General features: G+C 42.8%; 1 protein-coding gene across 2 annotated transcripts in view; it reads right to left on the bottom strand.

Annotated features, from left to right (window-relative positions):
* CXCL12 (C-X-C motif chemokine ligand 12) overlaps positions 1-27314 on the bottom strand; it is a 134012-nt gene that overhangs the window by 42590 nt on the left and 64108 nt on the right. The window contains exon 4 of one of the 2 annotated variants that reach the window (XM_040320779.1): positions 21469-21786. The exons of the other annotated variant lie outside the window; for it this stretch is intronic. Within the exon in view, the coding sequence (XP_040176713.1) occupies positions 21756-21786 (31 nt within the window). The 3' untranslated portion in view covers positions 21469-21755. Of the gene's footprint in view, positions 1-21468; positions 21787-27314 lie in introns of those variants that run through there. 2 annotated transcript variants of the gene reach the window in all.

Raw genomic sequence — 27314 nt, 5'->3', positions numbered from 1 at the left:
TTTCCTTGGCTTCGTTATGCCCATTAATACAAATGTTTACCTGGGGTGCCCAAACTTTCGATCCCCACTGTAAATGGACACTTACCTGTCCTGGAGTCCAGCGATGTCGGCAGTAAGGTTCCTGGCACGAGGCCCGCTCCTCTCTCCTATTAGCCCAGCGGCCAGGGGAGGAGCAGGAGGGAGCCCAGCGGTGACATCACGGCCACGGCCGGACTCCCGGAAGTGGGAAAGAATACCTGTCCCCCTCCCCCCTGAAAGGTGCCAATTTTGGCACCAGAGGGGGGGGGGAATCCAATGAGCGGAAGTTCCACTTTAGGATGGAGCTCCGCTTTAATAAGAATGCTAAAGAAAGCTTCCTGCTCTATTTCTTCTTTCAACACATTCTACATTAAACATACCCACAGTAAAATATCAGTTAAAACTTGGGAATTTATCTAAACACAAAATGAAAATGACCTAACATGAGACAGTAAAGAAACCTATAACAAAATACATGCATGTGTAGCAGTTTCATGCACTTGTTTGAAATACATTTTTGGCAAAGATTGTGTGTGTGTGAGAAGAACTGTCATCATGTTATATTGCTGAGTTGTTAAGAGAATATCTTATACCTTGGTCAGAAAAATATGTGCTGCTAAGAACACATAATCAATTTAGAAAAAAACATCCTGAAATGTATCAGATATTTGAAGTGAACATAGTTTTGCTGGCAATGTAAACATTCATGTGTTGAGGTCTGTTATGGGTGAGTACAAGACAACCTGTGTGAAACCAGTTTAGCGCTACCCCGTAGGAGCTGCTGTTTTAGATTTTGGGTTTTGCATGTTACCTCTAAGTTCGTTGTCTAGGGAAGAAAGTCTTTAGTAATTACAATGTCCTCACAAGATGTAAAACCTTCAACTGTTCGGTTTTATTTTTGCTGCATAAACTTGTGAAGGAAGCAGAGAGTATAGAGAGAAGGGGAAGGTTCAAGTACGCGGTACAGAATGCACAAAAAGTATTCAAAGTTCCAGTATTCACCACTCACTCCTGAGTGGGTATTGGTCACCTGGATAGACCCCTCTCACATGGCCTAGCAGCCGGAATGATGCACGGACAGTATAGAAACAGTCTCTGCCACAGACCGTCAGAGAACATAGAATGGATAGTCAGAAATCCTCTGCAACAGAATTCAAAGTCCCGAACTTCCTGCCTTACAGCCAAAGAGCCTTTAAGCCAATCCAGCGGACTGTAAGACAATTTGCGTAGCAGATCCCTGTTCCTTAACGAGGTTACCAGGCCTATCCTGAGACATCAGCTTGCCTTGCTTTTCTCCTCCAGGGCAAGTCCTCCCCCGGTTTCCTTTGCTAAGAAGCTTCCTCCACTTGGATGGACAGCTTGAGATCCCCTGTAGAACCATAGGCCCCAGCCAGCATAGCTGGGCCTACTTGATAGGAACACGTGGTCCCGAGACTGGAATCACGCACACCCACCTCATGCCAGGAGGGCCATGAGGCGAAGGACCCCGAAAAACGGTGTCTGCCCCTTAAGTACCCCTTCCCAGCATGCACAGCGGGGCACCACTCCCACTGGGCTGCTGCCGAGAAGGGTCACTTAACACACTATGGTTTGCCCGAGTTCCAACATGGGCCTGAAGTGGTAACGCCACCTACTGTACAGGCAACAAGGAAAAACTTCTACCGAGCACAACCACAGCCAGAACAGAGGCAAATTTAAATAGAATTAACAGAGTCTGAGCCCAACTATGGCTTAGACACCCCTAAATTTACAATAGCGTCCGACTCAGCGCTACACCAGCACAGGGCAGTGGATTTTGCTTATGAAGTTTATAACCACAATCTATGGTGTTAATTAATGTAAATGGTAATAGCTAGTTATAATCTTTGCAATTTTTAAATATGTCCAGCAAATTTTAAACAATCTGGAACTGAACTGACTAGAACTAGTTCCCAAGGTAGTCTATTCCACATTTTCACCACTTTTATGATGAAGAAGCTTTTCCACATGGGAATACTAAACCTTTTCTCCTCCAAAAGAGTATCTTTTGTAATGATATGAACTTCATATGTCCAAGTAAATTCTTCAAAGTACACAGGGCATGTGTAGTATATCCAGTCCTTCTGCCCTGCTGCTGTTCCCCCATCCCCACTTGCTGGCAATTCCCAGCTCTTAAAATTTAGCCAGCTTTTTATGACAGCAGCTGCTGTCATAAAAAGTGACAGTGTTTATCAATACAATTTAGGCCGGGTTCGCACTGGGTCTGGTATGGATTTTGGGGGGACCCCACGCCATTTTTTTGCCTTGGGGGTTGCTCTTAAAATTCATATCAGACCGAAGGGCCTGGTATGGTCTTGGAGGGGGAACCCTATGCCATTTTGTTTATTTGGCGTGGAGTTCCCCTTCAAGATCCTCAGAGCACAAGTTGCATACTAAAGTCGGATCAGTTAAGCCGATGATCCGACTTTGACCTCACATCAATGATATTAACTCTAACAACTCTAATGTAAAAATGCATATAAAAGCAAAAGAAAAGGCTTTCAAAAAATACAAGGCTGAGGGGTTATCATCAGCATTGAGACTTTACAAAGAATGCAACAAGATATGTAAGGGTGCAATTAGGGTGGCTAAGTTAGAACACGAAAGACACATAGCGGAGGAGAGCAAAAAAAATCACAAACAAATATTTAAGTATATAAACAGTAAAAAAGGGAGGACAGACCATATTGGCCCCATAAAGAATGAGGAAGGACATCAGGTTACAAAGGATGTGGGATGGCGGAGGTATTGAATTTATTGGGGGGCATCAGTTACCAAAACTGCAGTGTTTGTCCTCATGACACATCACAGGAAGCACCCTCATGGCTAACAGAGGACAGAATTAGAAATAGACTTGGGAAAGTTAACATTAATAAATCGCCGGGACCAGGTGGCTTGGACCCGCCGGGACCAGTAAATTGCCATACCATTGTTCCTAGTTTTTACAGACAGTCTACTGATTGGAAAGGTACCAGCTGATTGAAGAAAAGCCAATGTAGCACCAATATTTAAAAAAGGGCCAAAATACATCCCTGGGAATTACAAACCAGTTAGCCTAACATCAATAGTATGCAAGCTCTTGGAGTGAATGATAATGGACTTTATACAAGTTTTTAGTAATGAAAACGGTATCAGCAGTAATCAGCATGGATTCATGAAGAATCGTTCTTGCCAAACCAATCTATTAGCTTTCTATGAGGAGGTGAGTTGCCATCTAGATAAAGGAAGGCCTGTAGACGTGGTGTATCTGGATCTTACAAAAGCATTTGACACATTTCTCCATAAACGTTTACAATCAATGTAAGTACATGGATTGAAAACTGGCTACAAGGGTGAGTTCAGAGGGTGGTGATAAATGGGAAATACTCAGAATGGTCAGGGGTGGGTAGTGGGGTCCCCCATGGTTCTGTGCTGGGCCAATCCTGATTAATTTGTTCATAAACGACCTGGAGAATGGGGCAAACAGCTCAATCTCTGTATTTGTGGAAGACACTAAGCTAAGCAGGGCAATAACTTCTCTAACCAATTATACCAAGCAGGTGCTGGTGATCATAAATTTCATATGTAGGTTGAAACACAGTCATTAATTGAAACAAAAAAAGCTGTGTAGGACGCTTAAAACTGAGTGAGGAACAGTCGACTATGCTACTAAGGTAAGGGTTGTGGAAGACAGTTTCATGTCACAGGTCATACACCATGGCAAGACTGAGCACAGCAACAGGACACTGCATCAGCAAGGTCTCTTGAGGACCATAGACACAGTGGTTGTGTCCAGCAGTGCCATCAGCACAGACCTGGTAGAAACCAGTGGGACCTCTGTACACCTATCTACTGTCTGGGGAATCTGGGCAGTCTGCGGCCAAAAAGCCTTAGCTTCAATCTGGTAACAAGTCTAAGCGACTCAACTATACTTAAAAACATAGGAACTGGGGTGCAGAAAAATGGCAGCAGGTGATCTGGACTGATGAGTCAAAATTTTAAATATTTAACATATTAGTCAGTCAGTAGCAGGAGGCAGTTTGTTTGCAAAAAGGGCTGGAAAGCGATACAATAATGCGAGTCTGAAAGCAGCAGTGAAGCATGGTGGAGGTTCCTTGCAAGTTTGGGGCTGCATTTCTGCAAATGGAGTTGGTGATTTGGTCAAGATCAATGCTTTCCTCAATGCTGCAAAATACAGGCAGATGCCATGCCATGAGGGAGGCATGTAATTGGCCCCAAATTTATTCTGCAGCAAGACAATAACCTCAAACATACAGTCAATATCATTATGAACTATCTTCAGCATAAAGAACAAGGAGTCCTGGAAGTGATGGTTTGGAGCCCTGATCTAAACACCATTGAGTCTGTATGGAGACACGAAGAGACAGAAGGATTTGAGGCAGCCAACATCCACAAATTCTTTTGTTAGTAAGTGGCAGCTAATGCTCCAAATTTTTGGCGGGTGCAAACAAACGAAAAAAATAAATAAAAATAACATCAATTGCAGCCGCACTGTGCCCATCAAACGCAGCCACTGTGCCCATCAATTGCTGGCACTGTACCCATCAAACGCAGCCACTGTGCCCATCATACGCAGCCACTGTGCCCATCAAACGCAGCCAATGTGCCATAAAATTGTCGCCACTGTGCCATAAAATTGTCGCCACTGTGCCATGCCATCAAACGCAGCCACTGTGTCCATCAATTGTCGCCACTGTGCCCATCAATTGTCGCCACTGTGCCATGCCATTGTCGCTACTGTGCCCATCAATTGTCGCCACTGTGCCATGCCAAACACAGCCACTGTGCCATCAATTGTCGCCACTGTGCCATGCCATTGTCGCCACTATGCCATCAATTGTCGCCACTGTGCCATCAATTGTCGCCACTGTGCCATGCCATTGTCGCCACTGTGCCCATCAATTGTCGCCACTGTGCCATGCCAAACGCAGCCACCGTGCCATGCCATTTTTGCCACTGTGCCCATCAATTGTCACCACTGTGCCATGCCAAACGCAGCCACTGTGCCATGCCATTGTCGCCACTGTGCCCATCAATTGTCGCCACTGTGCCATGCCATTGTCGCCACTGTGCCATGCCAAACGCAGCCACTGTGCCATGCCATTGTCGCCACTGTGCCCATCAATTGCCGCCAGTTTGCCCTGTAAAATACCGCCAGATTGCCCCAAAATACTGCCATCCTCCTCCACGATCCCTTGATGTCTTCTCCTGCCCTCTTCTCGATGTCAGTAACCAGATCCGGTGAACCTGATTGGCTGAGATGCATGTCAGTGTTAACCAGGGAACGCACACCCCGTGCGCCCCTGGTTAACTATTTGGAAGCCGATTACAGCCTACAGGCTGTAATCGGAGAGCCTATCAGAGCCACTGGCCAACCAGCTGCCATTATTCAGATGGCCCGCGCTCGTCAGGGGGCCAGCCATCTGAATAGTGGGCGGCAGTGGCACCAGCAATGCATGAATCTATGTATTGTTTTCAGTGGCGGTTCCGGAGCGAGAGGGGGCGGCGCTCCTGCGCCCACAATGCACGCACCGCCACTGTTGTTAGTTCTCCAAGATGTTTTGAGCAACCTACTTGCTGAACTACTGGTGCTGTTTTGAAGGCAAAGGGTGGTCACATCAAACATTGATTTGATTTGGATTTCTCTTCTCTTCATTTACTTTTTCCTCATTTTATTAATTGACAAAAATAAATTATTAAAATTACTATTTCTGGAAAGTAGGGATGAGCTTCGAGTTCGAGTCGAACTCATGTTCGACTTGAACATTGCCTGTTCGCCTGTTCGGCGAACAACGAACAATTAGGGGTGTTCGTGGCAAATTCGAAAAGCCGTGGAACACCCTGTTAAAGTCTATGGGAGAAATCTAAAGTGTTAATTTTAAAGGCTAATATGCAAGTTATTGTCCTAAAAAGTGTTTGGGGACCTGGGTCCTGTCCTAGGAAACATGTATCAATGCAAAAAAAGTTAAAAAAACTGCCGTTTTTTCAGGAGCAGTGAATTTAATAGTGCTAAAAGTGAAACAATAAAAGTGTAATATTACTTAAATTTCGTACCTGGGGGGGTGTAAAGTCAGCATGTGAAAAAGCGCATGTTTCCCGTACATAGAACTGTCCCTGCACAAAGTGTCATTTCTGAAAGAAAAAATGTCATTTAAAACCGGCTTTGCGGCTCTAATGAATTGTCGGCTCTGGCATTTCAGAGATGATTCATTCATAAAAAATAAAAATAAAAAGCGTGGGGGTCCCCCCAAATTCCATTAACAGGCCCTTCAGGTCTGATATGGATATTAAGGGGAACCCCGCCGTCAATTTAAAAAAAAATGACGTGGGGTTCCCCCCAAATATCCATACCAGACCCTTCAGATCTGGTGTGGATTTTAAGGGGAACTTCACCCCAAATTTAAAAAAAAAATGGCGTGGAGTTCCCCCAAAAATCCACACCAGACCCTTATCCGAGCACGTTAACCTGGCCGGCCGCAGAAAAGAGGGGGGGACATGGGGTAGAAAAAAATCCTGCAATTGTCAGTGCAATTGTCAGTGCCGTATGGCAAAAAGTGGCCTGGTCACGAAGGGGTGAATCTAGAGCTGAAGTGGTTAATAAATGAAACTGCAGTAACTAAGAGGCTGGGTTCACACATGTGTGGTGCGAATTGAAGCTCCGTTTTCACAGCTAATTGACAAAGTAGTTGTTCAGCGTTTTCCCATGAGTTTTTGATCAGGGTTAGGTTAGGATTGCATCAGTATCAGGTCAGGTTTACATCAGTATCAGGTCAGGATTTTATCCTATTCACAAGAGAATGCATCTGCGAATCAGATGCGTTCCCATAGAAGATAATGTGCTTGCAAGTCGCAACGCAATGCCCAAAAAAAGCACACGTTTTTTGGGCAATGCGGAGTGAGAATGCAACGCACAAATGTGAACCAGCCTCATTCAAATGAACGTATTTTAAAATGTAATCCGAATTGGATGCTGTGTAAGCCACATCCAATTCGCATAGGTGTGAACCCAGCCTTAGGAAGATTGTCCTAGCTTTGAGACTGTTTTAAACTCTAGGAAACATGGGTTAATGCATATCACTGCTCTTGACACTGCCTTATGATGTAAGCTTAGGAAGGATATTATGACAAAGCAATGATTTTAAAAACCCTAGAAATCACAGCTTTAATAAATGCTATTTTATGCATAGTCACAGATGCTTGGCAATCTATCAGATGGTAACCTAATCATAAGGAAAATAGAACTTGCTGTAGTTCTATTTCCATTGTCCATTTTGGGACTTTTATTTCTTTCCTCGATATATTTAGTGCTAGTCTGCTTTCCTTGAAGTGGGGAATAGTCACAGCTGAGAAGTTCTATTCTCCAGCTTTCATTAACACGTTAGTACCCAGAATGCAATGGGCACTCTACATCTCTGTAGACGAGCCACCCTTACAGCTCAGCATGTGGCAAACAGATGTCATTTTATATTGTAAAAAGTTTTACTTTTGCTCATAAACAAGTACATGTGAGTATAAAAGCAGGCAGTGACTAAACAATACTATTAAAATATATATATTTTCACAATTACAATGGGCTTAACTTGAGAACTTCTATGGCATATTTGTCTCTTAGTCTGTTTTCTGAAGAAAACATTTGATTTATAATGCACATATTTTTCAAGTGTTCAGTTAACTATAAAGTATGTACAACATAAATTTTTAATTAAAACTCTATAACGGTGTTCGGGTAATATGCAGTGTCAAAATACCAATAAAAATTGGTTGCAAAGGGTAGTGTGGCTTGCCGTTGTGGCCTCTTCCTGGGAGCTCCTTCTTCAAGCCCCCCCATAATCACTGCTAATGGCTCCATGCACACTGGCTTAAAAATCACTGTTACCACAGGAGTTTTGTGTTGTGCCTGTAAAAGCAGCTCAGTGTTATCCTATGTGTCCATGCACATTAGAACGATTACAGGCATATTTTGAGCTCAACGTTTAGAGGCAGGAAAAAAAACCTTCTGGTTTGCGTTTCTGATTGGAGCTTTCTGGCAGAAATATCGCGAAACTCTCTCTATATGAAGGTTTATGCGTTTTTTTGTTGTGCGAGCTCACGGGGAGAGAACGCTTTAAAAAAAAAATATATTTTTATAATATTAAATTGTGACCCCCCGATCCCTCCTTTGCACGTCAAAGTATTCAGATCACCGAAAACTGCGTTTCTGAATACTGTGTATTTTTTTTTAATCCGGCGCCATCGGCAGCCGAGTAACCCGGAAGTGACGTCATGACACCGCTTCCGTGTTTACATTGCAGAGATTGAATCAAAGCCGTTTACAGCTTCGTTCCAGTCTGGGGCGAGACACAGAGGCGGCGGATCGCGGATCAGGTCTCCCGGTGGGACAGGAGGCCCGGTCAGCTTTTAGCCGCAACGATTGGTATGCCTGGATAGCCAATCGCCGAGTCTAAACAACGGTACCGGGATGATGCCTGTAGCTGCCTGTAGCTGCAGGCATCATCCCGGTATGACCACCAAAAAAAAAAGGCCACATATATGCGTGTGCTCAGCGGGAAAGGGTTAATAAGCAAAAGAAAACTGCAACCAGCCTCCACTTCTACATTCAAGTATCTTCTTCAGCTCTCAGCCATCCCACTTTTCCATAGTTTTTAACTTTAAGGTGATGTAAACTTAAGAATCTAGACTCAAGGCTCCCCTCCCTTCCCGCACAAGACTCCCATTACAGGGACCTCCTCAGTAAGGATGAGCTCAGGCGTGTTCGCAACCCGCACATGCAGAGCCCACCAGCAAGTCGGCACTGCACAGCGCTAATCACAGGCAGTGAGACATTTCTCGATCTCTGCAGCCTCAGATCGGAAAAATGTCTCACTGCCTGTGATTAGCACTCATATGACAAAACTTGCATGAGTTAATGAAAGGGGCAACTTGTTTCTACAATCAACCATTCTCATAAGCAGAATTATAAAATTCTCTCACATAGGTATGGTCACTTTGTAAGGGAATTTTCCCTAAGCTTAGTGAATGTGGTGAAAATTCACTTTGCACAGTATACCCAATCACCTGCGAGGAAAATATATATTGTAAAAAATTATTGGATTTTTCCTATATACTCAACTGTAAAATCATTTTCTTGGAGTACACCACAGGACACAGAGCTGGTAATAATCATAACTATTTGGGTTATGCGCCACCTATAGATAAATTGACACTTGCAGCTCAATCAAACAGGAAGTCCTCCCCTATTTAAAAGAAAGTACATCAGTTTTTTCACCAGTGCCTGTAAGGTGGTGGTCACTGATGTGCTTCATGTGCTGTTTGGGACATACTTGGAGGTGCTGATTGGTTCTGCTGAGAATCAATTGTGGGTATATGGGATTGTATGAAATTATATATATATTTTTTTTTTTATGGTTGAACTGGATGGACTTGTGTCTTTTTTTAAACCTGACTAACTATGTAACTATGTAATCATGGACTTCAATTGGATCCATTTGAAAAAAGCTGTCAGCTAAAATGGATGGCACCCAAGCCTCATTAGATAGGAGAAGAATCCTTGAGGTTTGCCTGTAATGCAGCCTTATGGCGCTGGACCCTGCTTAATGGAACCCTGTGCACTGTTTGTTCTGACCAAGGTGCTTTCCAGCAGGATGATGGACAGGTCCAAGAGAGTGGACCCCAGAATAAGGAAGACTGAGTCCCTGAAGGTCTTTTATCACAGAGCCCGTCGTGATAGGTGAAGGTTGTGTTATGACTCAAAGTCCTGCAGCAGGAATGTTAAAGGGTAACTAAAGGAATATTTTTTTTTTTAGCTAAATGGCTTCCTTTACCTTACTGCAGTCCTGGTTTCATGTCCTCATTGTTCGCTTTTGCTCTGATGTTGCTGTAATTCTGCTCTGTTCTGTACACTTCCTGGTTGTCTGTTTCCTGAGGACCACAGTACTGGGAGCTTCTAGTTTCATTTTCCAAACCATCACTTTTCTATGGCTCTATACAGCACAGAGGCAGGATAACATGCAAAAACTAAACTGAAACTACAGGTACATTATATGATTGATTATTATCTATTTTTAACCACTTCCCGCCCGGCCCATTGTCAAATGACGTCCACAAAGGACCTCTACCGATCTGGGTGGATGTCATATGATGTCCTGGGCTTTGTGGGGGGATATCTGAATGATGCCTGCAGCTAGAGGCATCATTCAGATATCCTTCTCTTCTGCCGGCGATTCTGCACAACGTAAGAATGATCATAGCGACGGTTCCGCCGCTAGATCGTTCTTACAGGCGGCGGGAGGGGACATCCCCCCTCCCACCGCCATCCGGTGCTTCTCCGGGCTCTCCCGTGCCATCGGGGGCCCGGAGAATGAATCGTCCGGCGCTGGCAGGAAGCATAGAGATGACTGGTGACCAGATGGTCACCAGTCATCTCTATGACTGTCGGAGGACCCGGGCGCGATGTGATGACGTCACGCCCGGGTCACCCGTAAGTAAACAAAGCCGCAATTGCGGCTGCTAAGCAACAGCAAGCATGAGATCGGTGAATTTTTTTTCACCGATTTCATGCTTTCCAGCCTAGAGGAGAGATGTGGGGTCTTATTGACCCTGCATCTCTCCATAAAGAGTACCTGTCACACACATTCCTATTACAAGGGATGTTTACATTCCTTGTAATAGGAATAAAAGTGATAATTAAAAAAATAAAATAAAAAAAAAGTGTAAAAAAAGAAATAAATATGTAAAAAAAAAAAAAGAAGTACATTTTTTTTTTAACGCCCCTGTGCCCAGTATCTTGCGCGCAGAAGCAAACGCACATGCAAGTCCCGCCGACATATGTAAACGGCGTTTAAACCACATATGTGAGGTATCGCTGCGTGCGTTAGAGTGCCAGCAACAATTCTAGTACCAGATCTCCTCTGTAAATCTAAACTGGTAACCTGTAAAAAAATTCAAAGCGTTGTCTATGGAGATTTTAAAGTACCGAAGTTTGGCGCCATTACATGAGTGTGCGCAATTTTAAAGCGTGACATGTTAGGTATCTATTTACTCGGTGTAACATCATCTTTCATATTTTACAAAAAAATTGGGCTAACTTTACTGTTTTGTTATTTTTTTAATTCATGAAACAATTTTTTTCCAAAAAAAGGCGTTTGAAAAATTATTGCGCAAATACCGTGCAAGATAAAACGTTTCAATGACCGTCGTTTTATTCCCTAGGGTGTCTGCTAAAAAAACATATATAATGTTTGGGGGTTCTGCGTAATTTTCTAGCAAAAAAATTATGATTTGTACATGTAGGAGAGAAGTGCCAGAATAGGCCTGGTATGGATGTGTGTATAAAAGCCCTGTATGGAAGCGGTTAATCGTTTTTAAAAGGAATCAGTTAACTATTATGTCTCTATACCCTGTAAACAGTAATTTGAGCAAAATTATTTTTCCTTTACAACTCCTTTAAGTCTGCATTTGCAAAAAAGAAAAATCTGACTATCTGACCTTTCTCCCGGTAGCCATTGGTATGGCCAAGTCATGCTCTGTGTGCTTCTAGGAAGTATTGGGCTGCGGGTTCTCCTGCAGCCACTAGAGGGTACAAGATTGCTCGGTATGGCCTACTCTTGTCAGTATAGGCAGGAAGAAGAAAGGCGGCCATTTTTTGTTTGGAATATCATGTGGGCTAAAGGATCAGCAAGGCTTCCTGGGATGCAACAGCAGCCTATGGCTAGATAATGAAGTGACCAGACAGGAAATTATTATATACTGCGTTAGTGCATAAAAGTATACTTATTGCTTAATCCGGGAGTTGTGTCTCCAGAAACGCATGCATTTGCTCTGCAGGAACATATTTTAAGGCTGCACTGGAGGCAGCATAAAAGCTTCATTGGATGCATATGTGCTTGGTTGATACTACAAAACTAGTATGGGGCCAAGTGCAGTATAATATGTCATTATAGCATGCTTGTTACACCACCCACATGACCACTGTCTTGCTAAAGAAGCTGGGGATAAAGGTGATTGACTGGCCCCAAGCATGTCTCCAGACCCAAACTGTATTGAGGTTCTGTGGGGCATCCTCAAATGTAAGGTCTCTAACATCCACCAGCTCCATGATGTTGTCATGGAGTAGTGAAAGAGGACTCCAGTGGTAACCTGTGAAGCTCTGATGAACTCCATGCCAAAGAGGGATAAGGCAGTGCTGGAAAAAAATGGTGGCCACCCAAATTAATGACACCTTGGGCCCAATTTGGACATTTTCACTTAGGGGTGTAGTCACTTTTGTTGCCAGCGGTTTAGACATTAATGGCTGTGTGTTGAGCTATTTTCAGGGAACAGCAAATTTACACTGTTCTACAAGCTGTACACTCACTACTTTACAGTTCATAGATAAAGAAAAACATGATTGAAGAGCACCTGTAACTTTTTTCAAAAATTACATTGGTTTTATAAATTCTAAAGGACTGTCTATATGATTATATATCTTTATTTTTTCACCAGAGCACTAGTCACTTTAGATAATGTTGCACATTCAATTTTCACCATATGATATATGCATTTAGAAAAGTGTATATGTTATTAATTGCTAGCTGCAAACTGGACTTCTTATGGCTTTCTTTCAACAACTTTGTTTTGGTCTATCACATAAAATTCCCCAAAAATAAATTTACATTTTTGGTTGTAACATGACAAAAAGTGAAAAATGTCAAGGGGTATGAATACCTTTTCAAGGCACTATATTTACCAAGGAAGGTTAATCCATTTATTTTACCAGGTTCATAACACCTTAAGTCACTGGTTAGAGTATGATATTGGAGCACTCAGATTCCTGTTTAAAGCATTTATTTCTCTCCTAAGAACAGCGCCACACCTACATTATCTCCTGATGGACCAGTGGTATCAGGTGTAACTGAGCCACAGTGGTGTTTGGCATTACAGGAATTCTTGATGCATTAGAATGCCATTAGGAAAGTTTGGTGAAGCTGCAGGAGGATTGGGTGCTCTTACCCAGCAGCCTATCAGGAGGAGTTTGCCTCGCTGTGCAAGCTGGGGGAGGGTATTTATGAGGCAGACGCCATTTTCCTGGGTCTTCCCCTCGTGTGGCGCCCACATTTAGGTAGCCACTTCACGCGCCCCAGCAAATGGCCTTACGGGCCGGGGGTGTGCGCGCAACCTAGAGATCCTGGCTTCGGGACCACGTTGGCCCAGAGCAATTGATCTGCCGCTTGGGGACTCAGAAGTCGAATGGGTTCCATCTAAGGAGGTCCTGGGCTTTTTGTCCTGTTGGAGAAAGCTGTACGGTGGAGAGTCTGCCTGAAGAGTACCAAGAAAGGCTGGTGTTCCAATAGGGGTCTGACCATCCATTGGGGACCAGGGGAACTGGACACTGAAAGGCTGGATGTTGGCCACCTGTCAGTCGGTACCCTAATTTAAAACTACCTGAAGGAGATCCAGGTGTCAAGTCTACTAAGGAGGATTATCTCCACTGTTTCAACCATAGGGAGGGTCTGTGGCAGAGACGTATTTTCCCAAGTTCTGAGTGACATTCTGACTGCCAGGTTTGTGAGAGAGGCCTGTTCAGGTGCACTACACCCACTCAGGCTGGAGTGGTGAAAAAGAAAGTATTGTTGGAAGCAGGACTGTTTCCCTATTGCTCACACCTGAATCTGCTATCTACATTTTTGCTAAACCTCTATTCTTCACCAAGTTTTATTGTTTTTACCCTGCTGAGCACAGAAAAAGACACCTGTCGTATGGACATTCCGTTATTTCAACTTTCACCAAATACCCCTAGACGGCGGAGGAACATGAGGTAACATGCCACCCGAAACAAACCAGCAGCTCCTCCGGGGGTAGTGCTACACCGGGATAGTGGTCCCTGCATCCGAAAACATTCTCTGCAATCTGGCAGGGTTGGGGAACTGTGTAGGTGAATCTACTGGATTCCAGGTTCTATAACAAATAGGACAGGTTGAGTCCCACTAGCAATAGTGGTAGATGCACTGGTAACACCTTAGGCACCAATTCTACCTAGTCTATGCCTTCCCCCTGATTTAAATGCTGCTTATTTTGCAAGGAATCTGGGAGGTGGTAATACTGACATAGTAATTCTTGGGGGAGACGCACCTTGGAAACTTCCGGTCCAGCCAGACCTATAGTCTTGGGTCCTGTTATCTCTACGCTGTTGAGTGCCAGGAAGCCAGCTGCAGGGAGCTTCTATTACAGGATTTGAAAATCTTATATGCTGAGTCTGAAGCCAGGAAGTGGCACCAGTGGAAATATTTGAGCGAGAAATGTGTTTTCCTTTCTCCAATTGGGAGGGGAAATGAGATTGGCCTTAAGTATCAATCATTTTTTTCAGTGTCATGACACCGTGAAAACCGACCATCGGCCCATCTAAACAAGATCTGAGAATTTGTATGTGCCATCTAGAGGGCATATTACAAACTACAGAAAAGATGGGGAATCACACATTCGCCATAGATATAGACTAGCAAAAACTGGGGTGCCATCCACGGACCGTGAGTGCTCCTATTACAAGGGGTCCAATCCAAACTAGAGGGGATATAATTGAAGGAAAAGTGAGGGAATCAAACTTATATAGAAAAGATTTTACAAAAATATAAAGAATATTGAACAAAAATACAGAAGGTATAGCAATATAGATTCAATGATAAAGTGTCCGAATCTTTCATTAGAATTTTGGATTTCACAAATCTCCAATATTAAAGTGTCTAAATAGTTAGAGTACCATCTAAATGAACCAATTAGGTAGGGGAGAGGAAAAGAAGGAGACTAAATACTCAAAAAAACTAAAGGAACTGGAGGATATAGAACAACAAACACAAGACAAAGGCATTTCAATCATCTAGACCAGTGATGGCGAACCTTGGCACCCCAGATGTTTTGGAACTACATTTCCCATGATGCTCAACTTCACTGCTGAGTGCATGAGCATCATGGGAAATGTAGTTCCAAAACATCTGGAGTGCCAAGGTTCGCCATCACTGATCTAGACCATCCCATAGGGGACCAACCTATAGAAAGGGTTTATAGAAATTAACCTCATTGATACCTGGAGGAGTAAGGACCAAGAGTTTTTCAATCCAGTATGTTTCAGCTCTTAGAATGGCATTATCCCAGTCACCACCCCTGGAATTTGGGGGAATAACCTCCAATACAAAGAAGGAGATCACCGTATTGTCAAATCGGTGGTGCAGCCCTATATGTCTGGTGACAGGGGTTAAAATGTTGCCTCCACCAGAATAATAGAGATGATCCCTCATCCTTAGTCCAAGCTTGTGAATAGTTTTACCTATACTGTATAAAATGCATGGCACTGACAGGTCATAAGGTAAATAACTCCACGAGTAACACAGTCAGCATATTGTCTTGACTGGAGCCACTGGCCATTGGGCAGGCAAATGCCCTTTCCCTCAGAAATACAAGGGAAACTGCTGCATCTGCCACAACGGTAAGTACCTCCAGAAGAATGAGATGCAATCCGAGCATTGGGTTGATAATGACTGCTGGTCAGGCTGTCTCGCAATGAGGTTGCCCGTATAAAGACCAATTCTGGAGAGGGGCGTATATACTTGGACAAAGTTTGGTCCTCAGCTAGGATGTGCCAGTTATTAGAGAATGATTTGTCCAAGTATATACGCCCCACTCCAGAACTGATGCAATCCGAGCATTGGGTTGATAATGACTGTTGGTCAGGGTGTCTTGCAATGAGGTTGCCCGTCTAAAGACCAATTCTGGAGTAGGGTGTATATACTTGGACAAAGTTTGGTCCTCAGCTAGGATGTGCCAGTTATTAGAGAATGATTTGTCCAAGTATATATGCCCAACTACAGAATTGGTCTTTAGATGGGCAACCTCATTGTGAGACACCCTGACCAGCAGTCATTATCAACCCAATGCTCGGATTGCATCTCATTCTCCTGGAAGTACTTACTGTTGTGGCAGATGGGCTGATGGTTTTCACGGTGTCATGACACTGACTGACCACTGTGCAAATCAGCGCATACTCATGTCTAGCTTACCTGCAGGTTCTGCGCGTGTGCAGATGAGTGGTTTGGAATCGTATCCATTGAAGTCATTCAATGGCGCCTCGGCGCACTTTTCTGACATTAACATGGATAGGAATCAGGTGTATCCTACGATATATAAAGGGAATCAACCTGTTATGCTTTCCCTGTGGCAGTTCATTTGGCAGTGGAGATACCTGGTGTGGTGGACCGATCGGTATGTGTCCTTTGTGTATTGCTCATTTGTATGATCTATTTGACTTATCTATATGAGCCATTACTTTGAGATATATATTTGTCCTTTTTATAGACCTTGCTGGATCTGCTGGCTGTTTAAACCCCTACTCAATATTCTACACCTTTTGGGGCATTATGGCACAGTGACACTGCAATGGGTACAGTGAGGCATGGCACAGTGAGACTGCAATGGGCACAGTGAGGCATGGCACAGTGAGACTGCAATGGGCACAGTGAGATATGGCACAGTAAAACTGCAATGGGAAAATTGAGGTATGGCACAGTGAGACTGCAATGGGCACAGTGAGATATGGCACAGTAAAACTGCAATGGGAAAATTGAGGTATGGCACAGTGAGACTGCAATGGGCACAGTGAGGTTGCAATGGGCATAGTGAGGCGTGCAAATGGACATTGTTGACCTCTTTTCTGCATACAGGCTCATTTTTTTCTATTAAAATAACAAACATGTTATACTAACCTGCCCTGTGCAGTGGTTTTGCACAGGGCAGCCCAGATCCTCCTCTTCTCGGGTCCCTGGCTGGAGCTCCAGGACCCTCCCTCCTGTTGCGTGCCCCCACAGCAAACAGCTTGCTATGGAGGCACGTGAACCGAGCTGCAGATCCCTGTGTCCATTCAGACACAGAGCCCTGCCTCCTCTATCTCATCATTGGCTAACTGAGTTTGATTGACAGCAGCAGGAGCCAATAGCGCTGCTGCTGTGTCTCAGCCAATCAGTAAGGAGAGTCCCGGATGGCCGAGGCACTCCTGGCCATTTCTGGATAGACACGAGGCTCAGGTAAGTATTAGGGGGGCTAAGGGGGGCTGCTGCACACAGAAGGCTTTTTTAAAAGCTGTGACTTTTAAAAAAATGGACGCCTGTCAAGATTACAGGTACTTGGGCACAGAGAGGTAAAGCACAGTGAGACTGCAATGGGCACAATGAGGTATAGCACAGTGAGACTGCAATGAGCACAGTGAGGTATGGCACAGTGACACTGAAATGGGTACAGTGAGGTATGGCACAGTGAGACTGCAATGGGCACAGTGAGGCATGGCACAGTGAGACTGCAATGGGCACCGTGAGATATGGCACAGTAAAACTGCAATGGGCAAATTGAGGTATGGCACAGTGAGACTGCAATGGGTACAGTTAGGCATGGCACAGTGAGACTGCAATGGGCACAGTGAGATATGGCACAGTAAAACTGCAATGGGCAAATTGAGGTATGGCACAGTGAGACTGCAATGGGCACAGTGAGGTTGCAATGGGCATAGTGAGGCGTGCAACTGGGCATTGTTGACCTCTTTTCTGCATACAGGCTGCTGCACACAGAAGGCTTTTTATCTTAATACATCGAATGCATTACAATAAAAAAAACGTCTGCCTTTACAACCACTTTTTTTACGACACTGTATTATTAGAGGCTTATTATGTACCATAAAATTGTCTTGTAATATGTTAATAAATCTCTGCCCTTTAAAGTGGTTGTAAAGTCAGAAGGTTTTTTAGTCTGTGAGGTGTCTGTTGGGTGCTTTTGGGTGTAATACCACTTATATCCATTAGGATATATTACCTAGCCTACAAAGCTCAATAACTGTAGGTAGCCCATCCAGGCAATCCTGGAATGACCCTGAAAAAAATATTGTGAATCCCTGAACAGGGTGGATGAAAATATGAACTTCAGTGTGAAACTGTAATCATTTTACTAATTGTGGGAAATTAGTAATCTGCGCAGTTTGGCTCTGCTCGGCTCCGGCGCCCCACCACCTCAGGCCAAACGCGGTATTGCAAACCGCTTTGGCTTGAATCATGCTTGTGTTGCGAGACAACACCCGCAAACCGAGTCAGTTTTTTTTTAAATACAGTGCTCGTATTGCGAAAAAACGCTCGTTAACCGCGTTACTCGCAATCCGAGGTTCCACTGTATATGTGAAAATGATTAGCTTATTGCAAATGTTATCAATGTGTGTTAACCACATCAATACCAGCCCATTGTAAAATTACGTCCACAAAGGACCTCTACCGATCCGAGTGGACGTCATATGACGTCCTGGGCTTTGTGGGGGGATATCTGAATGATGCCTGCAGCTAGAGGCATCATTCAGATATCCTTCTCTTCTGCCGGCGATTCTGCACAACGTAAGAATGATCATAGCGGCGATTCCGCCGCTAGATCGTTCTTACAGGCGGCGGGAGGGGACATCCCCCCCCTCCCGCCGCCATCCGGTGCTTCTCCGGGCTCTCCCGTGCCATCGGGGGACCGGAGAACGAATAATCCGGCGCTGGCAGGAAGCATAGAGATGACTGGTGACCAGATGGTCACCAGTCATCTCTGTGACCGTCGGAGGACCTGGGTGCGATGTGATGACGTCACGCCCGGGTCCCCATAAGTAAACAAAGCCGCAATTGCGGCTGCTAAGCAACATAATCATGAGATCGGTGAATTTTTTTTCACCGAATTTCATGCTTTCCAGCCTGGAGGAGAGATGTGGGGTCTTTTTGACCCTGCATCTCTCCATAAAGAGTACCTGTCACACACATTCCTATTACAAGGGATGTTTACATTCCTTGTAATAGGAATAAAAGTGATAATAAAAAAAAAAAAAAAAAAAGTGTAAAAAAATAAATAAATATGTAAAAAAAAAAAAGAAATAACATTTTTTTTTTTAACGCCCCTGTCCCCAGTAGCTCGCGCGCAGAAGCGAACGCACACGCAAGTCCCGCTGACATATGTAAACGCCGTTTAAACCACATATGTGAGGTATCGCCGCGTGCGTTAGAGTGCCAGCAACAATTCTAGCACTAGATCTCCTCTGTAAATCTAAACTGGTAACCTGTAAAAAAATTCAAAGCGTTGCCTATGGAGATTTTTAAGTACCGAAGTTTGGCGCCATTCCATGAGTGTGCGCAATTTTAAAGCGTGACATGTTAGGTATCTATTTAATTGGGGTAACATTATTTCATATTTTACAAAAAAATTGGGCTAACTTTACTGTTTTGTTATTTTTTTAATTCATGAAACAATTTTTTTCCCAAAAAAGGGCGTTTGAAAAATTATTGCGCAAATACCATGCAAGATAAAACGTTTCAATGACCGTCCTTTTATTCCCTAGGTTGTCTGCTAAAAAAACATATATAATGTTTGGGGGTTCTGCGCAATTTTCTAGCAAAAATATGATGATTTGTACATGTAGGAGAGAAGTGCCAGAATAGGCCTGGTATGGATGTGTGTATAACAGCCCTGTATGGAAGTGGTTAATGTTTAAAAAAGCAAGTTTTTGTAAATAGTTTGTACCTAGAAATATTTGATCATTACATATTCATGCTCTGATCCTGGTTTCGGATGCTTCTCATTCTATTCTATTAGCGCAAGTTACACGTCAGGTCCAACGGAGTTAAAGCAAAGCACTCTTATTATGGCTGAGATTCTACCTCATGATCTTAATTACTATAGTAAAATACAGATGGCTACTAGAGGAATACAATTCATTTAATACAATAATGTGAGTATGGTACAGCAAGCAAGTAGACTTGTTAGCTACAAGAAAATTACTCTTGGTATACAGCACAGTATAACAAACACGTGTGGTGCAGTGGGAAATGTATGGTTTTTATTATTGTCTGTAACCCAGTTCGGGGGTTTCCCCTTACTCACTCTCCCGATAATGTTCTAGCACTCCAGAAACTCTATCATATACAGAGTTTCGCTATGTAAAGTGAAGCAAAATATACACATCAATAAAAGCCAGAACTTCTAACTAATATTATTTTACTCAGTTAGTAAATGTGTTTTTAATGACATTTTTGTTTGATTTCATCTCACTTGCTACATATTAGCAAATTCAGGACAGAAAGTAATGACAGACCTGCCCAATAAACACAGACACAACAATAACAATCAAAATGAGAGGCTCTAACCCTTACCTGCATTTTCTAAAATAAAATAAAACAGCAGTTTGTACTGGATTTGACATTTAAAGTATAAATAAACCCAAAACCAACTACATAATATATATTGCAGTTTACCAGGTCTAAGCTTTGGTGGCTACATTCTTTTGCATTTTTAAGGCTAAGAACATTTGATCCTGACCCAAAGAACATGTTGATCCTGACAGAAATCACTCATCATATCAGACCCCATGTAGTGGACATCAACAAAGGCAGTCATGTCTAAAGTCCAACTTGGGTGGCAACCATGGCTTCATCCATAGTGACGCTGGAGGAATGAGCGTAGCTATCCAGAGACAGGAAGTGTGTTCTTTTTAGGATCTCAAGATGAAAATAAGGGGAAAAAAGACTAAAATGCAACCACAAAATCTAAGGACTAGTAAGCTGCAATACATACTGGGCCAGATTATCAAAAGAGATACGACGGCGTATCTCCAGATACGCCGTCGTATCTCTGAGTCTGGCCGGTCGTTTCTACTGTATGCGCCTGATTCTTAGAATCAGTTACGCATAGATTTCTATTAGATCCGACCGGCGTAAGTCTCTTACGCCATCGGATCGTAACTGCATATTTACGCTGGCAGCTAGGGGCGTGTACGCTGATTTACGCATCTAAATATGTAAATCAGCTAGATACGCGAATTCACGAACATACGCCCGGCCGACGCAGTACAGATACGCCGTTTACGTTAGGCTTTTCCCGGCGTAAAGTTACCCCTGCTATATGGTGGCGTAAGTGCGGCGTACCAATGTTAAGTATGGCCGCCACTCCCGCGGCGAAATTTGACGTCGTTTGCGTAACTCGTCCATGAATGGGGCTGGACGTAATTTACATTCACGTCAAAACCAATACGTCCTTGCGGCGTATTAGGAGCAATGCACACTGGGAGATTTCCACGGACGGCGCATGCGCCGTTCGCGAAAAACGTCAATCACGTCGGGTCACAGAACATTTACATAAAACACGCCCCCCTGTTCCAAATTTGAATTAGGCGGGCTTACGCCGGCCTATTTACGCTACGCCGCCGCAACTTACGGAGCAAGTGCTTTGAGAATACAGCACTTGCCCGTCTAAGTTGCGGAGGCGTAACGTAAATAGGTTACGTTACGCCTGCACAAAGTTACGCCAAACTACGAGAATCTGGCCCTCTGTATATATATATATATATATATATATATATATATATATATATATATATATATATATATATATATATATATATATGTTCTTGGGTTTAGATATACTTTAAATTCTCACAAAACAGTGAGAAGTGCAAAAAAATCAAGCAGAGAGCAATTCACTTATTCCGTTAAACTTTGATCCACTGCTGTCAGAATGTTTTTACTGCATTATTACCACACATCTGTGAATGTTCTTGTATCAGATCAGGCTGACAAATGAGTACATTTCCTGGTATTTGTATTTCTGATGATTTTCCGCTGAACTGCAGACAATTGGCAATTTGGCAGAGATATTTGCATGTGTATGATTTGTGCAATGCATTCTTCATCATCTTCTGGTTAGAGGCCATTGAACTGCAATAAGATGATCCTGTTGGCAAATATTTTTAAAAGAAGTTCGGTCAGTTCTTCACTTCTGTCTTTATCTTGGCCAAACCTTTGTTCCTGGTAACAGGCTAGATGAATTCATCTCGGTTTTCTTTTCCCGCAGGGTTAGGAATTTTTGGATACAATGTACTTACTGAGTCAGCGCAGGCATTAAAATTGCAATGTCATCGAAGCTAATGGATGATACCATATTTAGGAATTAAGCTATGAAAGATCACTTTATTCTGTTTCTTTATATTTAGCTTAATGGTAAATAAATTTGGACCAACATTTCATAAATATTTAGCATTATCAAACACCAAGCAAGCAGTTAGTATTCACAGTGTTGAACATTTTTCTCCTTTCAGCAATCTCACTCTTTATACATAAAGGTAGATAAAGGCTATTAGATTTCTTGCTATCTTTGTCTTCATATCTTTTATAAAGCTACAGAAAAATAGTTAAGCTTCCATCTGTAAGGCCCTGTACACACGGCCGGGAATCCCGTCAGGAAAAAGAAAACGTTGGTTTTCCTGACAGGATTCCTGGCAAGCTTTTCTTGCAAAGCTGTGCATACAGATGGCCATTCAAAAAAACTGCCTTTTTTTTTAAATGGCAAGAACGCAGTGACGTCATCGACTACGACGAGTCGGCCCTCGTCACGTAAACTTGTATGCTACCGCGCATGCGTCAAACTCTTATCTTATCTTTACCTGGGGCAGGTAAGCACACAGACGACCGGTTTTCTCGGCCGGGAAACCAGACGAGAAAATAAAGAGCAGTTTCTCTATTTTCCCGTCGGGATTCTCAGCTTTTTTCCTGACGGGAAAACTGCTAGGGAGCATAAACACGGCCGGGATTCTCGGCCAAATGCTCTCCTGGCATTTTTCCTGCTGGGAAAACCGATCACGTGTATGAGGCTTAACAGCCAAAAACTGTCCAGTCTCATTTACAGAAGTCGGGGAACTTAAGTGCCTTTTCACACAAGCATTCTTGTGTTCATTTACACCTGCCTACCTCCAAATCCCTCTAGGTCTGGAAAAAAAATCCAGAAAAGCACTGCATTCTTTTCCACTTTTCTGGACCTAAACCTGATGTATTGAAGGTAGCCTGATATAAACAGACATCAGAGTCCATTTACTAGGCATGTGCATTAGTTTTCATCCGAATTTCGGGTATTTTCACTATCATTTTAACAAACGAAAACAAACATGCAGAATCCGAAATCCGAAAGACCCGACATAAAAAAATGCTTTGTTTTCCTTTTTGCTGCTACAACAGTTCGATATAGATAGGAGATTCGTCATGACGCTGACAATAGCAATCTGTGTCTATCGAATCTGCGGTCGAATGTGCCTAACCTTAACTCTATCAGTTCAAGATTATTCTACATAGGGAGGAAAGATTCGACATAGAGAGAAAAGATTTGACATTATAGAGACAGTGTTGGGGTAGACCATTCGACATGAACAACGAAGATTCGACGAAGCAGCGAAAAACATACAAACATCAAATCCGTCATTGAAGGCTTATGGTGTCTGTCGAAAGTTCTAAGAAGATTCGACAAGCAGCTAAACTGTACAACGCCGGAATCGTACATTTCCCGTCAAATGCTCCGCCCATAGGCTATAGAAGAATTTGAAGTTGGTTGACTAGTAATAATAATTTATAAATATATTTATTACTAGTGTCATACAACATTAGAATTCTTCTATAGCTTGTAGGCGGAACATTCGACCGGAAATGTACGATTGCGGCGTCGTACAGTTTAGCTGCTCCGTCGAACATTCGACAGACACCATAAGCCTTCAATGACAAATTCGACCTTAATTAATTCGGATTTTCGACGAATGCATTTTTTTAACAAAACAAAATAAATAAAAACCAATTTCGGGAGTAACTAAATACATTTATTTTTCGGACGAAAACTAAATTCCGAAACAAAATATTTCAGTGTGCACATGGCTACCATTTACATCCAGCCACCCATAGATCCCGCCCATATCCGCTAGCCACCAACATAATATGCATGGATTTTAATAAAAACTGCCATTCATTTCAGAGCTGATTCAGCAGGGGATCTGCTCATGGAAGTATCTGAAATTGACTTGGCATATGTTTCCTTTAACACCTTGTATAATGGAGCAACACTAGGAGTCAATCAGGAGAGCTACATTGTCTTGACAATAAACATCCTGACCAGGGGTCAAGTCCTGGGGAAAAAAGTGCGGGAACTCCCACCCAAGGTCTACTCCCCCACCAAAAAAAAAAAAAAAAATGATACGCTCATATGCATAATTACTAATTGTTTTTTTTTTTTCGATCCACTGTACCTTAGTAATCCTTTATGTTACTGCTTAAAGTTCTTTCTAAATCCCGTGATAACTCGCAGCAGACCTCCGCAATGTCTCCTGGGAACAATGACAAAAGCTGCCAGGAGACATTGCGGCATCGAGGAAGTGATGGAATACCCGCACACTACCTGATGAATCCATATACAGGAAGCGACCAGTAACATAAAGGATTACTAAGGTTCGCCTGCCCCTGACAGTGACTCGAGCTGGGCATCGCCGCTTAGTGAAGGATTGGCTCGGGCGGCTCGGCTGCTCTTGGCTGCTCTAGTCCTGCAAAGGGAACCGAGTTCCTGCTGTGAAAAAAGTGCAGGAACTCCGTTCCCACATGTTCCCGCAGGACTTGAGCCCTGATCTTGACAGGAGGTGAGAGCAGTATGAACAGTGAGTTGAAGTGCTACTAATCATCCACTGTCTCTTAGCAGGATAGGGTCAGGTAAGTGACCTAGCTATAATGGGTAACTGCAGCAGAGAAAAGTTAGGTCACAAACCTGGCTATACAGCCTAACCATCCAAATTGCCATCGCACATGTTCCTGGAGAAGGCTCTAGGGTACTGGGTGCTTCAACAATCACCAACTGCAGACTGAATCTTACATGACACGGGGTAGATATTTGCCAGCACTCCACAGATATTTAAGTTATCCAAACTGCTTTATGTAGTATGTGATCACATGCATAGGTGTGCGCACAGGGTGTGCCAGGTGTGCCTGGGCACACCCTAATCACCCTGTGTGGTGCAGATTCCCCCTGTTTGGACCCCTAATATTTCACCAAAGACCCCTAAAGGCTCCTAAAAAAAAAATAAGATAAAATAAAAAAAATGTAATTGTTAACTGACACCATCCACTTCCCTACTGAGACTAATCTCTTCAATAAAGCCATTTGTACAACCTAAAGTGATAGTAAACGCTCAGTTCCTGGTATGCTGACAAATATCTACGCTGGCTGTACAGTCTGGCAGGGCTGAGTAAATCTCAGAGCTTGATAGATAGCAATAAAGATTTGTCAGATAAAATGGCTTTAATATATTGTATATATTGAAACTGTGTATTTAGCTTTTAAACTTTAATGATGGCTTTCAAGATGCTAATGTCTCCAGTAATCTTACAAGCAATGCTTGAATTTGTTGTGCCCTTTGCTTCCGTCTGGCAGTGTATTGCTAGCCTTAGTCAGATAATTCTTCTATCTATATAGGCTCATGGTAATACTTTATTACATTTGCATGTAGTAATGAAAGTGAAATTATTATTATTATTATTATTATTTTTACTTTCCAGGATTTATATAGTGCCAACAGTTTGTGCAGCGCTTTTCAAAATCTATCACTACCAGTAAAAACTGAGAATTCCAAAAAGGGGGCATCTCTCTTTTAGGGTTGTACAAAGTTAGCATTGTTATTTTATGTTTACTAAGCTTGTCTTGGTTTGTGTATGCAGCCAGCCTGGCAGCCCACCCAAGCTCCATCCTCTTCTAGCTCCATCTGAGTGGAAGCTATAAATTATCATTATGTGCCATATTGCCCATTATTTTTAGCAGTGAGGGCCAATGAGACTTGAAAATAAGTCACATAGCTAAAGATAACTATTGTCATGGTAAATAACACAGGCATTACTGAATTCAGTTTGTTCTTGTGAGTTATAATAGTGCCTTATGAGAAAAAAAGGAGTTTAACAGTTAAAATGTAGGGATGAGCCGTACACCCCCCTGTTCAGTTCGCACCAGAACCTGCAAACACACCAAACGTTCGTGTGAACTTTAGAACCATGTTAAAGTCTATGGGACTCGAACGTTTGAAATCTAAAGTGCTCATTTTAAAGGCTAATATGCAAGTTAGTGTCCTAAAAAGTGTTTGGGGACCTGGGTCCTGTCCCAGGAAACATGTATCAATGCAAAAAAAGTTTTAAAAACTTCAGTTTTTCCGGGAGCAGTGATTTTAATAATGCTTAAAGTGAAACAATAAAAGTGAAATATTCCTTTAAATTTCGTCCCTAGGGGGGTGTAAAGAAAGCATGTGAAATAGCGCATGTTTCCCGTACTTAGAACTGTCTCTGCACAAAGTGTCATTTCTGAAAGAAAAAAAGTCATTTAAAACTGACTTGTGGCTATAATGAAATGTCGGCTCCCGGCAATTCAGAGAGAATTCTTAAAAAAAAAAAAAAAAAATGTGGGGTCCCCCCAAATTCTATTACCTGGCCCTTCAGGTCTGGTATGGATATTAAGGGGAACCCCACCGTCAATTAAAAAAAAAATGACATGGGGTCCCCCCCAAATATCCATTCCAGACCCTTCAGGTCTGGTGTGGATTTTAAGGGGAACTCCACCCCCCCTCTTTTCTGCTGGCGGTCAGGTTGCGTGCTCGGATAAGGGGTCTGGTGTGGATTTTTGGGGGAACTCCACGCCATTTTTTTTTTAAATTTGGGGTGGAGTTCCTCTTAAAATCCACACCAGACCTGAAGGGTCTGGAATGGATATTTGGGGGGAACCCCACATCATTTTTTTTTAAATAGACGACGGGGTTCCCCTCAATATCCATTCCAGACCTGAAGGGCCTAGTAATTTAATTTGGGGGGACCCCACGCTTTTTTTTTCATTCATTATAGCCGCGAGTCAGTTTTAAATGACTTCAGAAATTATACTTTGTGCAGAGACAGTTCTAAGTACGGGAAACATGCGCTATTTCACATGCTTACTTTACACCCCCCCTAGGTACGAAATTTAAAGGAATTTTTCACTTTTATTGTTTCACTTTAAGCATTATTAAACTCACTGCTCCTGAAAAAACTGCAGTTTTTAAAACTTTTTTTTTGCATTGATACATGTCTCAGGTCCCCAAACACTTTTTAGGACAATAACTTGCATATTAGCCTTTAACCACTTAAGCCCCGGACCAATATGCTGCTAAATGCCCAAAGGCGTTTTTACAATTCGGCACTGCGTCGCTTTAACAGACAATTGCGCGGTCGTGCGACGTGGCTCCCAAACAAAATTGGCGTCCTTTTTTCCCCACAAATAGAGCTTTCTTTTGGTGGTATTTGATCACCTCTGCGGTTTTTATTTTTTGCGCTATAAACAAAAATAGAGCGACAATTTTGAAAAAAATTCAATATTTTTTAATTTTTGCTGTAATAAATATCCCCCAAAAACATATATACATTTTTTTTCCTCAGTTTAGGCCGATA

The sequence above is a fragment of the Rana temporaria genome, chromosome 8 (assembly GCF_905171775.1).
Source record: "Rana temporaria chromosome 8, aRanTem1.1, whole genome shotgun sequence".
Taxonomy (NCBI): domain Eukaryota; kingdom Metazoa; phylum Chordata; class Amphibia; order Anura; family Ranidae; genus Rana; species Rana temporaria.
The sequence above is the reverse complement of the archived record's forward strand: the minus strand, read 5'-3'. Positions and strand labels throughout refer to the sequence as shown.